This window comes from Lacerta agilis, chromosome 14 (genome assembly GCF_009819535.1).
Source record: "Lacerta agilis isolate rLacAgi1 chromosome 14, rLacAgi1.pri, whole genome shotgun sequence".
In the NCBI taxonomy this organism is placed as follows: Eukaryota; Metazoa; Chordata; class Lepidosauria; order Squamata; family Lacertidae; genus Lacerta; species Lacerta agilis.
The window spans coordinates 28,281,402-28,296,687 of NC_046325.1; the positions used below are offsets into that span (position 1 = coordinate 28,281,402).

At 44.0% G+C, this 15,286-nt stretch overlaps 1 protein-coding gene across 1 annotated transcript; it reads right to left on the minus strand.

Annotated features, from left to right (window-relative positions):
- Nucleotides 1-411: 411 nt before the first annotated feature.
- On the minus strand, nucleotides 412-9,136 carry LOC117059088 (keratin, type I cytoskeletal 19-like). Its single transcript, XM_033170597.1, has 8 exons — nucleotides 8,543-9,136; nucleotides 7,313-7,395; nucleotides 6,884-7,040; nucleotides 6,568-6,729; nucleotides 5,022-5,147; nucleotides 3,696-3,922; nucleotides 1,602-1,726; nucleotides 412-715 (listed from the first exon to the last, which is right to left on the minus strand). The coding sequence occupies exons 1-8, from the start codon at nucleotides 9,032-9,034 to the stop codon at nucleotides 702-704; spliced, it is 1,386 nt and encodes a 461-aa protein (XP_033026488.1). The 5' UTR covers nucleotides 9,035-9,136; the 3' UTR covers nucleotides 412-701.
- Nucleotides 9,137-15,286: the final 6,150 nt, after the last annotated feature.

Here is a 15,286-nt window from a genome sequence, read left to right on the forward strand (position 1 = left end):
ATCATTTCAGAGTTAATTTCTCCTAATAAACAGGTTTTTGTATGCGGATTTGACTAGCATAAGCATTTTTGAGGAGCAATGGCCCCAAATGTAATGTACATGGTCTGCCATTTTCATCTATATATGCACTTATATGCACGCTTTACACTAGTTAATGCATTCTGGAATCGAATGTTGAACCGAATTTCTCCAGCCCTGCTTTAATGCCACCTCTGCTGTCCTTTCAGCAGGAATAAAACAGATAACTAGTGGCAGTTCTTCCAATGTCTAAGAAGCTCAGGTAATGCTTAATATTTACCCATTTCAGCGGGTTTTTTGGGTGCCTGCCATTATGGGGTCTGCATCTAAAGGAACAACGCATATAACTCCAAACGATCAGCCATAAGTTAATGATGACACAGAGACACAAAGTTTTTGTTTGCATCAGGCAGAAGCATAGCTTTATTGAAGTCCCAAAATGCCCAAGACCAACCCCACAATGCTGGCTAACATTTAGCCGTGGTTAATAATATCCCAAAGCTTATAGAATTGAGTAATATAATGAGCTTGGAGGTCAGCCCACTGGTGGATGGTTGGTATTTATAGCGTTCGGTAGCTAGCGGGGAAAAGATTCCTCTTGCTTGTCAATATGAGCCCAGAAAGTTTACAGGATAGAATTGCAATAGCTGCATCTACAGAAGATGCTCTTCTCTTTCCAGCTTTTATCTGCTGTACCCTGGAGAGCGGGAAAAAGAGAGAGAAACTTCAGCTATGACCAAAGAAAGAATATTTCAAGCTAATGCATGCGACCTTTTTCTCCTTAACACTGGAGATGCTGAGGATAGCCTGACAGAAAGGAAAGAGTCTTCCCTAGGCTCCAGAGGAAATTTGCTAGGGGATTCATATGGTTTTCACATGGTTTTTAAATTAGACTGGGAGTTACAGATTAATTACCTGTAAAGTTTATATATATAATTTTTATTAAATTTTCTGTTTTACAATTTAGAATACTCATTTAAACCACCTTAAAATATCAGTGATTTCCCTCCTTCTCTTTCCATGGTTCGTTCTGCATAGCATAAATCCCTGCATATTTTATATAAACTAAACCATTCAGTTTTCCATTATTACTTAAATCAGAATTTATTTACACTGTTGGATTTGTCTCAATGCTGCCAACGTTTTCAGGTGTACACAACCCCCCCCCCCATATTGAATAAACATTTCCCAATCTTCTCTAAACCTATGTTCTTCTCGTTCTCTTATTCTATATGGTAAGTCTACAAGCTGCGCATATTCCATCAGTTTAAGTTGCCATTCTTCTTTAATTGGGACCTCTCTCGTTTTCCATTTTTGGGCTAACAAAACATGGGCATACATAAATAACCTTTTTTGACACCTGGGAATTTCCGTCTGAATTATCCCCAACAAAAAGGACTCTGGGTTTTTTTTGTGGAAAAGTGCTTTTAAACATTTTTTTTCAATTCATTATAAACTATTTCCCAATACTCCTTTACCCTTTTAAAGGACCACCACATATGAAAGAAAGTTTGTTCATTCTTGAATACCTGTAAACTTTCCATACTGGGTGAATGTAGGAGACCCCACCGTTCCCCACTTACCTTTGACATCAGGCTGGCAAGGCTGGCACTGGGAAGAGGAGGCCGTGTACGTGTGGGAAGTTCTAGCCACACCTCCTCCTGGCTGCCTGCAGGCTCCGCCTCCTGAACCGCCGCTGCTCGAGCCCCTGGGGCAGAGAGGGGAAGAGGGTTGTTGGATGAGATCAAAAGCAGGTGAACAGCATCGGAAGCTAACAATACTTGCGCTTTTATGTCATGCACCCAGGGCTGGAGTGGTGGGATGAGGGGATGTTTCCAAGAGACAACTACAGTCGTACCTCGGATGTCGAACAGAATCCATTCCGGAAGTCCTTTCGACTTCCAAAACGTTCGGAAACCAAAGCGCAGCTTCCGATTGGCTGCAGAAAGCTCCTGCAGCCAATCAGAAGTCACAGAAGCCCCATCAGATGTTCAGCTTCCAAAAAAAAAAATGTCCCCAAAAAACCAGTCACTTCCGGTTTTCGATTGTTCGGGAGCTGGAACTTTCAATTCCCAAGGTGTTCGGGAGGTACGACTGTACAGTGGATGCTCGGGTTGCGAACGTGATCCGTCCGGGAGGCACGTTCACAACCCGTAACATTCACAACCCGTGCCGCTGTGTCTGCACATGTGCGTGATGCAATTCAGCACTTCTGCACATGCGCAAAGCACGATTTAGCAGTTCTGCACATGAGCATGCGCCGAATCCCGGAAGTAACCTGTTCTGGTACTTTCAGGTTTGGTGCATTCGTATCCTGAAAATGTGCAACCCGCAGCAAGCGCAACCCGAGGTATGACTGTATATCAATTCCATGCATGCTTCACCTCCAGTATAAAATCATCTAAAGTGTTATTTGAACATATTTTGATGAGTTCCAAGTCAGGATGGAAAGATCTGTCCATTTCAATTCTCACAGTTTTCTCATTTTTCCAATCTCACATCCCGTTCTCCGCAAAAAAATAATAATAACTGCAATGAGAGTTCTTCAGCCATTTAGTGCATATTTCTCCCAACAAATTAATTTTTGTCTGCAGTTTTAACTAATGTACAGTGGTACCTCGGGTTACAGACGCTTCAGGTTACATACTCCGCTAACCCAGGAATAACGCTTCAGGTTAAGAACTTTGCTTCAGGATAAGAACAGAAATTGTGCTCTGGTGGTGCAGCGGCAGCGGGAGGCCCCATTAGCTAAAGTGGTGCTTCAGGTTAAGAACAGTTTCAGGTTAAGAACAGTTACAGGTGGGTAGCCGTGTTGGTCTGCCATAGTCAAAACAAAATCGAAAATTCTTTCTAGTAGCACCTTAGAGACCAACTGAGTTTGTTCCTGGTATGAGCTTTCGTGTGCATGCACACTTCTTCTTTTTTTTCTGTCATCTATGTACTCCCAAACAATGCCAATATAAACAGCATATTTGGCAGTGTGGGAAACAGCAATCGAGGACAGGGCTGGCAGGATACTGGTGTTGGACCCTGATTTGGATTGGTTGCACACTCCAGATCAGGACTTGGGAGACCCAAGTTGAAATCCCCACTGAGGTTAGCTAGATCAGTGTTCCCCAACCTTGGGCCTCCTGCTGTTTTTGGCCTACAACTCCCATCATCCCTGACCACTGGCCTTGCTAGCTAGGGATGGTGGGAGCTGTAGTCCAAAAACAGCTGGAGGCCCAAGGTTGGGGAACACTGCGCTAGATGACCTTGGGCCAGTCACCTTCTCTTAGTCTAACCTACCTCACAGGGTTGTTGTGAGGATAGAATGGGAAAGGGGAGAACTATGGACACCAGCTTGTGCTTCCTGTGGGAAGGCAGGATATAAATATCATAAATATATATATGAAAACTAGGGCCCCAATTTCTGGAAATCAATAGTGAGGAGAGTGCTTTTGCACTCAAGTCCTGCTTGTGAGCTTCCCAATATGCATCTGGTTGGCCACTGTGAGAACAGGATTCTGGGCTAAACAGGCTTTGGTCTCATCCAGCAGGGCTTTTCTTAGGAATTAAAAGTTTGCCAGCATTCATTTCAGTTCTAAGCAAATCTGTTCCACGGAGTTTCTCCCTAGTCACTTGTGAATGATAGGGGGAAGCACAGGGGAAATCCAAGAACTTTACAGTCTACCTACACAAGGTCATTCTGCCCTCCCTCTAGCAGGCAGCGGTAGGTCTGGATCTCCTTTTCCAGGCGACATTTGACGTCCAGGAGGTCCCTGTATTCTCGGTTCTGGCATTCCATCTCTGCCCTCAACTCCGCCAGCTGCTGCTCCACGCAAGAGATCTGGTTCTGTATTTCGCACAAGTGGCTGTTATATCGACACTCAGTCTCGGCCAAGGATCCTTGCAGTGTGTCCCTCTGGAGAATTAAAAAGCGCAAAGGCAAAACTTTTAGCACAAATAAGTTTGGGGGAGGGAGAGAGAGGGAGAGAGGAAGAGAGAGAGAGCCCAAAATTGGAAGAAAATATCCTATTGTGGAAAGAAGACAACTTGCTGAGAACATAATTTACCCGGCATTAAACTTTGCCAGTTGCTCATAATGCAGGCACATTTTTGTGTGTGAGGAAACACTCTCTAAAATAGTTTGTGGTGCTTTAGCAATAATTACAGGCAATTTCACAGAATACGTCTCCTTTCCCTTCTCCTTCCTGCTTTCGCCACAACTCCTGCTTCACTGTGGATTCTTTTTTGCCCAGCCTCTGTTCTTCCTACAGGTCCCCACTTTCCCTTTCAATGCTGACAGAAGTCGCCTGCTGGTTACAGTTGTCCCATGCAAGAGGAAGCTGAATGTGGAATTGTCCAGACAGCTGAAAATATATGGAGCCCCCTGTGCACACTAAGCTGGGGTGTGTGTGTATGTGCGTGTGCATGCACACATCTGCCTCAAAGCTACAACGTTCCAGATTCCCATAGCTTTTGAGCAGTGACTGATACTATCACTTTAGGACAGTAATATATACCCAGTGCTGTCAAGTATCCCGTTTTCCCCGGGAATCTCCCTTATTTCAAGCAGTTTCCCGCTGCTATCCCTTATTTTTTATATCCCTTTAATTTCCCGTTTTTTCAAAGGAAGCAGCTCTTCTCCCTCCCCCTGCTGGCCAGGGTCTGGGAAGACCTCGCTTCCTTGCAGCCTCAAAGCAAGCGGGAGCCATTTCCTGCGTTTACAGGCGTCGTAGCCCACGGGCAGCGTTTCCAAAATACAGTAAGCCTACTGCATGCGTTCACACCAGTGCCGCCCACTTTTGCTTCTGGCTCCGCCCACCACTGCCATGTGACTGTCCCCGGGATAGGTGAGGCTGCTGATCCCTTATTTTCAAATCCAAAACTTGACAGCTATGTATATACCTAGTGCACAGGCGGCATCGTTAGAGGAACTAATTCAGACAGTTTTGGGAAGCAGACACAAAGGTAAGGTTTATTGGGTCCAAGGTGGAGGACCTGCCCACGTAAACACTTACCAGGCTAAGCTGAGCCTGCAGATCGATTTCCAAGGTCTGCAGCTGGCGCTTCAGGTCAACGACTTGGTTGTTGCAGTCTTCAACCTCTTTGCTGCTGTTACAGACTTCCTGATTCACTTCCTCCATCTGAAAAGGCAGCAAACACAAAATTGGGGTGGTGGGGTTTAGGGCTTATCGGGGGAATTGGGTGTTTTTTTTTTGAAAAGTATTTTTATTAAATATTTTCTTGATTCACAAAGGTAGTGCAATGTCTCTCTTGTATTTTTTCCATGTAACATTTTTACAAGTCAATTTCGTTTGTTGAGACATTAAGAGGAAAAGGGGGAAAGAGGTGGGTGGGGGGGTGGATGGGTGGGGTGCGGTGACTATGTTTCTATTTTACTTAATATATGTAGGGTTTGGTGTCAGCGTTGTTTGTGCAGGTTCTCTGTTGTTCACTTATGCTCCTTTGGTGGTGAGAGAGGTTGGGGTTGGCATAGGGTGTGATTGGATCATTTGTAGTTGGCTGTGTGGGGGAGTTGTTGGGTTGATTTCACGATGAGATTCAGCCAAGCAAAAGGATATAATAATGACAACTGCAAACAATGGAAGGTAAGGATGGTGGAGATGTCAAAAGATCCACTAAAAAGATTAATCAAGGAGGAACTGGTTGGATATAGCAAATTTGGATACAGGTTAAATTTTAAAGGGGGGGGACTAAGCATATGCCATGAAGCTAAATAACTCTTTTCATGATTCCAAAGTTTGTCTGCAAAATAATAATAATAATAATAATAATAATAATAATAATAATAATAATAATTGTACCCCACCCATCTGGCTGGGTTGTCCCCACCACTCTGGGTGGCTTAACTCTAAAGGTTAACTGCCTTCTTCTGCTTTTCAATTTCACTTCCTTGAAGGATCACTTGTGGCCATTGGTTCATGATATTCAATAAACCAAATACTTCTCTTTAAACTGAGCTGCCTCTATTTGTACAGCCCTTTCTCAGCATTCTTCTTTCCTAACCTGATGAAGCCAAGATCTTTTAATCTTGCCCAAAAGGCAAGATCGCTATATTTGCTCTTCAGTTCACCACTTCCACCTTGAATTCGTCCTTCTTAAACACGGTAGATACTGTGTTGTAGATGGGCTTTCACTAGTGCTTCCTACTTGGGTACCAAAACCAAGATGCGGGACCATAGCTCAGCAGAAGAGCTATTGGCTTGAAGCAAAGCCTTGCCAGACCCAACTACTTTCTCTCGCCAATAAACTTAATTTTGCTGGATGAGCCTTTTGAGGTGGAGAGTGTTGGGACAAACCAGTGGCTGAGGAGAATCTCAGGAGGAGAGAAGGAGTGTATTTCCTTGCTTATTCTCCTACCACCAGCCCCTTAGCTTCGGAGTAACTTCACATAACATAGAGGGGAGAGAGGGTCTAAACCAGCTCCCCCTAAAGGGTGAGATCTGGCTCAGAGCTGCCTGCTACTAACCCCTACCAAATATGCATGGGTGGTTTCAAGCTTCTTTTCTTTCAATACCTGGCTGCGTACAGTATATAACCTACCTTACATTCATACCACTGTTCAACTTCTCTGCGGTTGTTCTCAATCATAGTTTCATACTGGCATCTCATTTCTTCCAAGACCTTCTTCAGGTCTGGGCCTGGGCAGGAGTTGACTTCCACACTCACATCCCCAGTTGCTTGGTTCCTCAGACCCTTGATTTCCTGAAAAGGAAATTCCAGTTAATTGGAATGTGGCTTTTTTGTTGTGTGCTGTTAAATGTGCTTCCCAGTGCCAGGAGCTGACTGTGGGAGGGGGACGCCCTTCCTTTGTAGGCCCTCCTTCCCTTTGTAAGGGGCTGGTGGGGTCAGGGTTCACCTCTTCATGGTTCTTCTTGAGGCAACACAGCTCTTCTCGGAGGGCTTCCAGCTGAGCCTCCAAGTCAGACCTGCAAAGGGTCAGTTGATCCAGGACTTGACGTAAGCCATTGATGTCAGCTTCCACATTTTGGCAGAGGGCCAGCTCAGTCTCATACCTACAGAACCGAAAAGAGAGAGGAAAAGATGGATTGTTGGTCCCTACAGGGGCCAATAGAGAGATAAAGTGTGTGTGTGTTATATATTTCTGCTGGGTTTCTCTTTATATACAAAGGAAGCTCTCGCCCTTCTGTATACAGCTCATCAGTGGACTTGGGTGCTTACTCATTATGGGCCCTTTGGGGACCACATATTTAGTATTTAAGGGAAACAAAATAAAGGGTTCCCCCCACCCACCCAGAGCCCCTCGTACAACTCAAGAGGGACTCACTTCAGTCTGAAGTCATCTGCAGTCATCCGGTTATTATCAATATCCAGAACAAGCTTGCTGTTGTCCACAGTGGCACAGATAATCTGAGGGTTGGGGAATAAAACAGTTTGCGCTTGTCCATCTGTTTCTTCTTGATGCCCACAGCATCATGCATCAAACTCCAGTTTTTGATTTTTCATTCTACTATCTCAAAGTCTATGATTCATTTACAGGGTCATCCCGAAACCAGAAGGATTGTATTGGACCAACTGACCTTTGGGCTTCTTCCATCCTGTAACTCTCTGCATCCATGAGCAGCCCCATCTGTGCTATTACATTTAAAGCGTTATCATACCACTCGTGACTTCCCCCAAACAATATTGGGAAATGTAGCTTGTTAAGGGTGCAGAGATTTGTAAGGAGACCCTTATTTTCCTCACACAGCTACAATTCCCTGAGTTCTCTGGGAAGGAGAACTGACTTTTAAACCACTCGGAAAACTATAACTCTGTGAGTGGAATAGAGGTCTCCTAACAGCTCTGAGCTCCCTTAACAAACTACAGTTCCCAGAATTCTTGGGGGGGGGGGAACCATGACTGTGTGAAGCGCTATGATGCTGCTTTGAGTGTATCACACAGATGGGGTCAATGTCTGGCTAAATCTGGACAACCTATTACCCCACAGCTCTGTGCCAGGACATTCCATCCTCACATCCTTTTTTCCTATCAGTTTTGCCACTACAGCAGCAGAAGCACCAGTGAAGGCCACGATACACCCCCTTGATTTGTTTTATTGATGTGTTTGTGATCTATACATTAGTAGATATAGCCATTCTTACAGCCAATAAGATGCTGCCGGTTCTTTTCTTCTCCTTTCTTTTAACTGTTTTAGACAATATTGTTTTCAAAAAAGAAAAATCTAAGATGCTCTCCCCACAAAGGAATACATTAATCTAATGATACGGCCTCTAATCATTCTGGGGTGCTACCAAAAGCATGGTTTTTAAAGCCCAACCAGAAACTCTGTCATCCATCCAACAGTATAAAGTTCCGAACATCAAGGGATTTGACAAGAATCCTCGGAGAATGGATTTATTATTATTATTATTTTGACGTTCTTCGTAAGCCAAATTGGAAAGATCTATTGCCGTAAATAATAACGAATGAGTGCCCTGCTGTCAGAGCAAGGAGCCCTGCTCTCTAGCTCACTTAGCTTGATGGTTCTAAGCTGCAGAGGAAAAAGAATTCCTACCTGGTTTTTAAGGTCTTCAATTTGTTGGTAGTAACAGCTGTAGTCCTTGGGGTCACAGAGGGCACCTTGGCGGTCATACCACTCCCTGATTTTGCAGTCGAGCTGAGCGTTCTCCTCCTCCAGGCACCGCACTTTGTCCAAGTAAGAGGCCAAGCGGTCGTTGAGGTTCTGCATGGTCATCTTCTCGTCGCAGGAGATCAAGGGCACATCGTTGCAAATGCCAAAGCCCCCAAAGCGGGCGGCGCCACCACCAGGAGCACACACGTACCCGCCACCAAAGCCACCATCGATGCAGCTTCCTCCACTCAAGCCCCCTCCGAAACTCACTCCGCTGCAGAAGCTCCTCCCGGACATATCGCATCTAACGCTGCCTACGGCAGGGGCAGCACACCTCCCGGAGACTCCCGAAGAAACCCTGATTCCACCGCAGCTCCCACTGCTGCTTCTGCCTCTTGTGTACATGGTGGATGCCTGTTTGATGCTGCAGCTCATCGCGAAAGACCTTCAGAAAGAAGCCCAAAGACTAAGCAGAAGCCCCAAAGACACAAAAGCTCGATACGGAAGACAAGACTGCAGATTCTGGCATCCACACAGGTCTCTATTTATACCTTCCACGGCGTGGGTGTAGCCGTGAGGGTGTTGCTTTTTCTTCCTGCTCTTCTTCTTCTTCTTCCACGGGGCTGGCTCACCTGGCTGCCAAGAAAAAATTGTCCCTGGGGCAAACTTGCTTCTGGAAATCTGAGTTGCACGAGGGAGGCATTTCATGGCGTCAGCACCTTGCTTCCAAAAATATCATCCGCAGCAATGTCCCGTGAATCATCGGGCTTTGCCCCATACTGAACACTTCACCGGAGAGCATCAACAAATAAAACAGCCCTAAAATATGAGTGGAGAACAAATAATTACAGGCCGTTGCAACAAAGCAACCTTCTGCTGTCATTAGAGATATTTTATTATGATTTCATTTTAATTTTATTTTGACTTAATGAGCATTTGGGGTTTAATTTAACTAGCGACAAAGACACAAAGCTGAATGTGGGGGCTCCCCTCTCCATAGAACCATAGAATTGTAGAGTTGGAAGGGACTCTAAGGGTCATCTAGTCTGACACCCTGCAATGCACAAATCAAAGCTAAAGAATCCCGCACAGATTCTTTTAAACCTCTGTTAAAAAAAACTTCCAAAGAAGGAGAGTCCACCACCTTCTTTTCCACTGTCAAACAGCTCTTACTGCCAAGAGGTTCTTCCTAATGTTTTATTGGAATCACCTTCCTTGTACAGTCGTACCTTGGTTGTCTAACTGAATCTGTTCCGGAAGTCCATTCGACTTCCAAAAACAATTGAAAACCAAGGCGCGGCTTTTGATTGGCTGCGGCAGCTTCCTGCAGCCAATCGGAAGCTGTATAGGCCACGTTGGACATTTAGCTTCCAAAGGACGTTCGCAAACCGGAACACTCACTTCCGGGTTTGCAGCGTTCGGGAGCCAAAATGGACGAGTACCAAGGCGTTGGACAGCCAAGATACGACTGTAATTTGGATCTGTTGGTTCGGGTCCTCCCCTCTGGAGCGGCAGAAAGCAAGCTTGCGCCATCTTCCACGTGATATATTCCTTGGGATATGGGAAGATGGCTGTCATAACACCTCTCAGTCAACCCCGCTTTGCTTCACCTTGGAACAACCAGAGAAGCAAATCAAACAACGGATACAAGGCCAAAATCATTCAGGTACTAGTCCTTAGAAGGATGGCCAAATCCAAAGCATCCCATGGAAAGGAAGCAGGAAGAGGTTCCTGGCTGGGTGGGGAAGAGTTTCGTAATGGAGCATATTGTTGGACGTCACAAAGAAACCTTTCCCCTAACACCAGGGAACCAGCCACCTTTCAAATGTTACTGGACTACAGTTCCCAGCATTCCTGATCAGCTGTAATGCTGGCTGGATCTGATGGGATCTGCAGCCTGGAGGACTGCAGATTCCTCACTTCTACATTAGATTATTGCCCTTGCTATGTCCCAGAGTTCATTTTGCCTACCTGCGTGCCAGATGCCTTGGTGTTTCCTGGACCTAAGCCAGACACACTTGTTGTTGTGGATCTGACCCTGCAGAGACTCCCCATAGCCAAGGCTTACTTTGACAAAAGAATGGGGTGTCCAGAGTCATAACATACCTGACTTCACATTTATATCCTAGTAGCTGTCGACTTGCACCATCCTAGGACTCTGTCCTCCCACGGTGTTTAAAACAGACCTCTTGTCCTCATATTTGCAGAGAAAAAGCTGGAAAACAAGTCATTGGTATTTTTGCTGAATGCTTCTGCACTAGAGACACTTTTGGTGGGGCTTTATAGAAGTCAGGGAGTGGAAGTTATTCATGCACTGAAGATCTCTGCCATGATGCACCCGTCGCCTAACTCTCTGAATGCCTACATTTATTTTACAGTCTGAAGGAAAATGACCGTATGAAACAGAAAACCTGCCTCTTCCTTCCCAAGACCCAAAGATCTTGTACAAAAATTATCAATCTTTTAAAATTATTCAAAAAATTAGAAGTGGAGAGAGAGAGAGAGAGAGAGAGAGAGATCTAAATTGGAAGAAAATATCCTATTGTGGAAAGAAGATAACTTGCTGAGTGGATGGATAATATCATTTACCTGTGATTAAACTTTGCCAGTTTCTCATAATGCATGCACATTCCAAGAAACTGAAACCAAAGTCTATAAGAAATTGAAACAGAAACAATGCATAACTAACTGTGTTTCCCCCCTTGTAATATGAGTTACGATCTATAAGCATTATGTCTCCTATATATGTGCAGGAAGGTGGAATTATGGGTATAAAGTTGATGCTGGTCAAATCTGTGTAATTGGTTTTTCCCAAATAATGTTGAATTTTTGGTAAAATATTCTGATTTACTTAAATATTTTCAGTTTCCCATAATACTGTACTAATATAGCCTTGAGGAAAATACTACCCCTTCCATTTTCTGTTAACATTGCTGATTTTCTTTTCCTCTGTTTGTCCTTCCTTCACACTTGACCACCTTTCTCTTTCTGTATCTCATAAGTACTTGCTAAATCACAACAACATCTCTCTAATCCATTATTCTGTTTTCTTTAGAAGCCTCTACTTAAGGGTGTTAGAAAAGTCACTGAAATAGTGCAGATGGAATCCAGCAAGGAAATTAATCCTGCTAATGCTTTACTGGGGGAACTTAACAAAAACCAATGTATAATTTGATGAGAAAGGACCAGAGAGATTTTTGTCTTTCTTAGCTCAGGTTTTGTACATATCAGGAAAACATACAATCAAACTCACAGAGGAAAACTCCCTTAGAACTACACAACCAGTCAGAGAGCACAGACTACCTCAGCAAACATCATGCTGCTCTGCATGATTGCTAAGCAACACCTCCACCCATCCCCTCTTGGCTAGTTGACTTTAACACTAACAAGATTAACCCTTAAATTGCACATGGAACGATCCCTGCTGTTGCAATTCCAGCAACAAGCACTCATAAACATTCTTCTTTCTCCTTCTCTTTCTGTCTGTCCTTCTGTCTGTGTGTGCATCCTTCACTTAAAATAATAATAATCTGACAATCCATAACATATTGGGGATATGTCCCATTCTCTCTGCTCCAGGAGGCTGTGTTACATAACCAAGCAATGACAGTACGAAAACATCTGGAGCTTCTTGAAAGACACATTAATGTGATGCCGTTGGGGGAAATTCTCATTCATATTCACAGTTGTTCAGATGTTCAGATAAAGGAAGCTGAAGTTCAGAATCTACATTTCAATTCGCATTTGAAGCTTTCGGCTTTGGTGCCAGCCAGCGTTGAGTATGAGCGATACTCCAGTTTGTCTCGATGTTCCAGTCTGGCTTGAAAGACGTGCACTTCAGCCTTTTTAAAAGCTCCAATTATGAAATGCCAAATTTAGGAAGCCCTGTGGGTTTCACAGGAATCCGTGCAAAAAGGCCATTTCAGCCTCGGTTCTCCCCTGTCGCCAACCCACAAAAACAAGCATCCACCATCAAGCATTATGTTTATGCTGTTGCTTCAGTGGCAAAAATGAGCCAAGAAGATTTTTTTCCACTGCTAGCTTCTAGATCAGGGATCAGCAACCTTTTTCAGCTGTGGGGCGGTCCACTGTCCCTCAGACCATGTGGTGAGCCAGACTATATTTTGGAAAAAAATAATGAACAAATTCTTATGCCCCACAAATAACCCAGAGATGCATTTTAAATAAAAGGACACATTCTATTCATGTAAAAACACGCTGATACCCGGACCGTCCATGGGCCGGATTGAGAAGGCGATTGGGCCGCATCCGGCCCCTGGGCCTAAGGTTGCCTACCCCTGTTCTAGATGCTTAGTTTCCTTTGCAATGATGATTATCTGTGCTCATGGTGGTATCAGGGCAGTTATATACAATCCCACTTTCAATGCTGTTTCTGCCTGGAAAAGTTTCAGCAAAAAAAAGATACCCCTGTGTTGCAAACTGCAAGCAGAATATGAAAAAAGGCAACACGTGGACCAAATAATGTAGGGCAAAATGTTTCTATATATTGTCAAATAATATTCAGCGAAATTGTATTATATAAGGTCAAATAATATGCAGCAAAGACAGCATTCCGGATAAGTACACTGTTTCGGTATATCTTCTTCAGTTCATAGCTATAACAAAACAAAATATATACATCTAATCAATCATATAAAGGATCATATACAAAAAATAAGCAGCATCAACTAGAGTCCAAAATAATATTCAGAAATATATATATATATATATATATATATATATATATATATATATATATATATATATATATATATATATATACTTAGTTTCAGGGCAGACATTCTGCTTCATTTCCATTCTGGAACATCCTGTAACATCCTGCCGAAATCCTGTAACTTTTTATAACACAAATGCTACAGTTTCCTATTCTGTGGCACCACAGTGCAAGAGTCTATCTCTCCAAGCAGCAATAATGCAATAACAATGGGAAAACACTGCCAAATATCTAATGAAGTGGAATGATGTGTGGACAGTCCAGTATAAATCTAATGCTATTGCATCAAGGACGTATTGCAGAAAACACTCAAAAACTCTCCCATCCAATCCCCACCAAAGTCACTCTGGCTTCCCATGATTATATTTAAAAAGTGCTTCTCCACTCAGCACATAGTTAAACTATGAAACTTGTTCCCACGGCTACCAATATCTATGATGGCTATGCTCTATCTCCACAGTTGGAGAGAGCAACTGTGCTGGAAACCACAGAACGGGACAGAGCTCAAATTCTGCTTGTGGGTTTCCCATAGTTATCTGGTTGGCCTCTGTGGGAACAGGATGCTGGACGAGATGTGCCATTGTTCTTGTGTTTCTGCAACAACAAAAAACTTATACATAGATTGCATTCAATCAATTAGCATCACATTAATTCCCCCCCCCCATTCACACATATTTAGGTGTGCACTTAAAACTTAATAGGTGTCGATCCAGAAAACATAATGTGCGAAGTGGGTGTAAGGTTCAGTTGAAAGAAGGAGAATCTGCCTATCCCATCTCAGCTGGACAGCAATCACCTGAAACATTCATGGAATCTCAGAGATCTGCACCTGCACTCCAGTGACGGCCCAAGGAGGTTCCTAGCACTGAAGGCACACCCAAAGTGGTGTCAGCTTTGGCTCAAATGTACCCCTTAAAGCATATCTCAGAGCACTTTTTTTCTCCTCCCCAGCACGCAGAAAGGGCACTCTTCCTTTTACGGGCAGAAAGTAGCTATTAACAGTAATTGGCTTTTGAGTCGGGCCTAATGCACCTACTGAGCCCTTTAGGGGACCTTCTGTTGTACCTCCTTATTACAAATGTGGCATCACATGTGGCGCCAGGGAAAGGCAACGGAAAAGCTGTGTTGGCGAAAGAAAACAGGCTGCTGTGAGGCACTTCTTTCTCGTGATGAAGTGCCAGCAACGTATCCAGCAGAGGACAAATCTGCAATGCCAAGCAAGAGAATTTAGCAGTTGCCAAGATGGTGTGGGTTCTTCCCTTAGGAAAAATGTCCATGGTTGGCAGGAGAAAAGCTTGGCTATCTATACAAACCTATAGTCGTTCTTGGTTTTGTCATGTGGTAGCAGTTCATGAGTCAGTTAGTGTGCTCTTTAGATTCAGTGGGGTTTGTTTGAACACTTGAGATATCTGAGAAACCACATTCTCCTGTGTCAACTTGCCCATTCATTCAAGACAGCGGGTGAGGGTCTCCTCTGAATGAGGTGCACAATGCAAGGCTCCATGGAAGATCCTTTTTGGTGGTGGCTCCACAGCTGTGGCTTAGTCTCCCCACTAAAGTGTGCTTTGCCTCTACAGCAGAGGTGAGGAACCTGATCACCAGATCACCAGATCCTCCCATCTCCTACTCTTGTAGGCCAAATGCGATAGGTGGAAAATTTATATGCTGTTTTCAGGAGTGCTTTTTTTTTTAACGCACACTTTCTGCCAATCACCCTTATTGCTAATCTCTATAACCTGGTAAACCATCAAATGCAAAATTGTGTTTTGTGCCATGATTGCAATCTTGTATAAAGTGTCGGCATCTGGGGGTTGAAAGGCCAGCTGGCTAGCCTCCAGCTGGATCGTCTCCTTCTCAGCCATGCCGCTGCGAAAATCCATCAACCTCTGGCTCCGACATAAATCAGCGACTCAAGCCTCCCAGACTTGAGCACACTATACTCAGCAATGTGA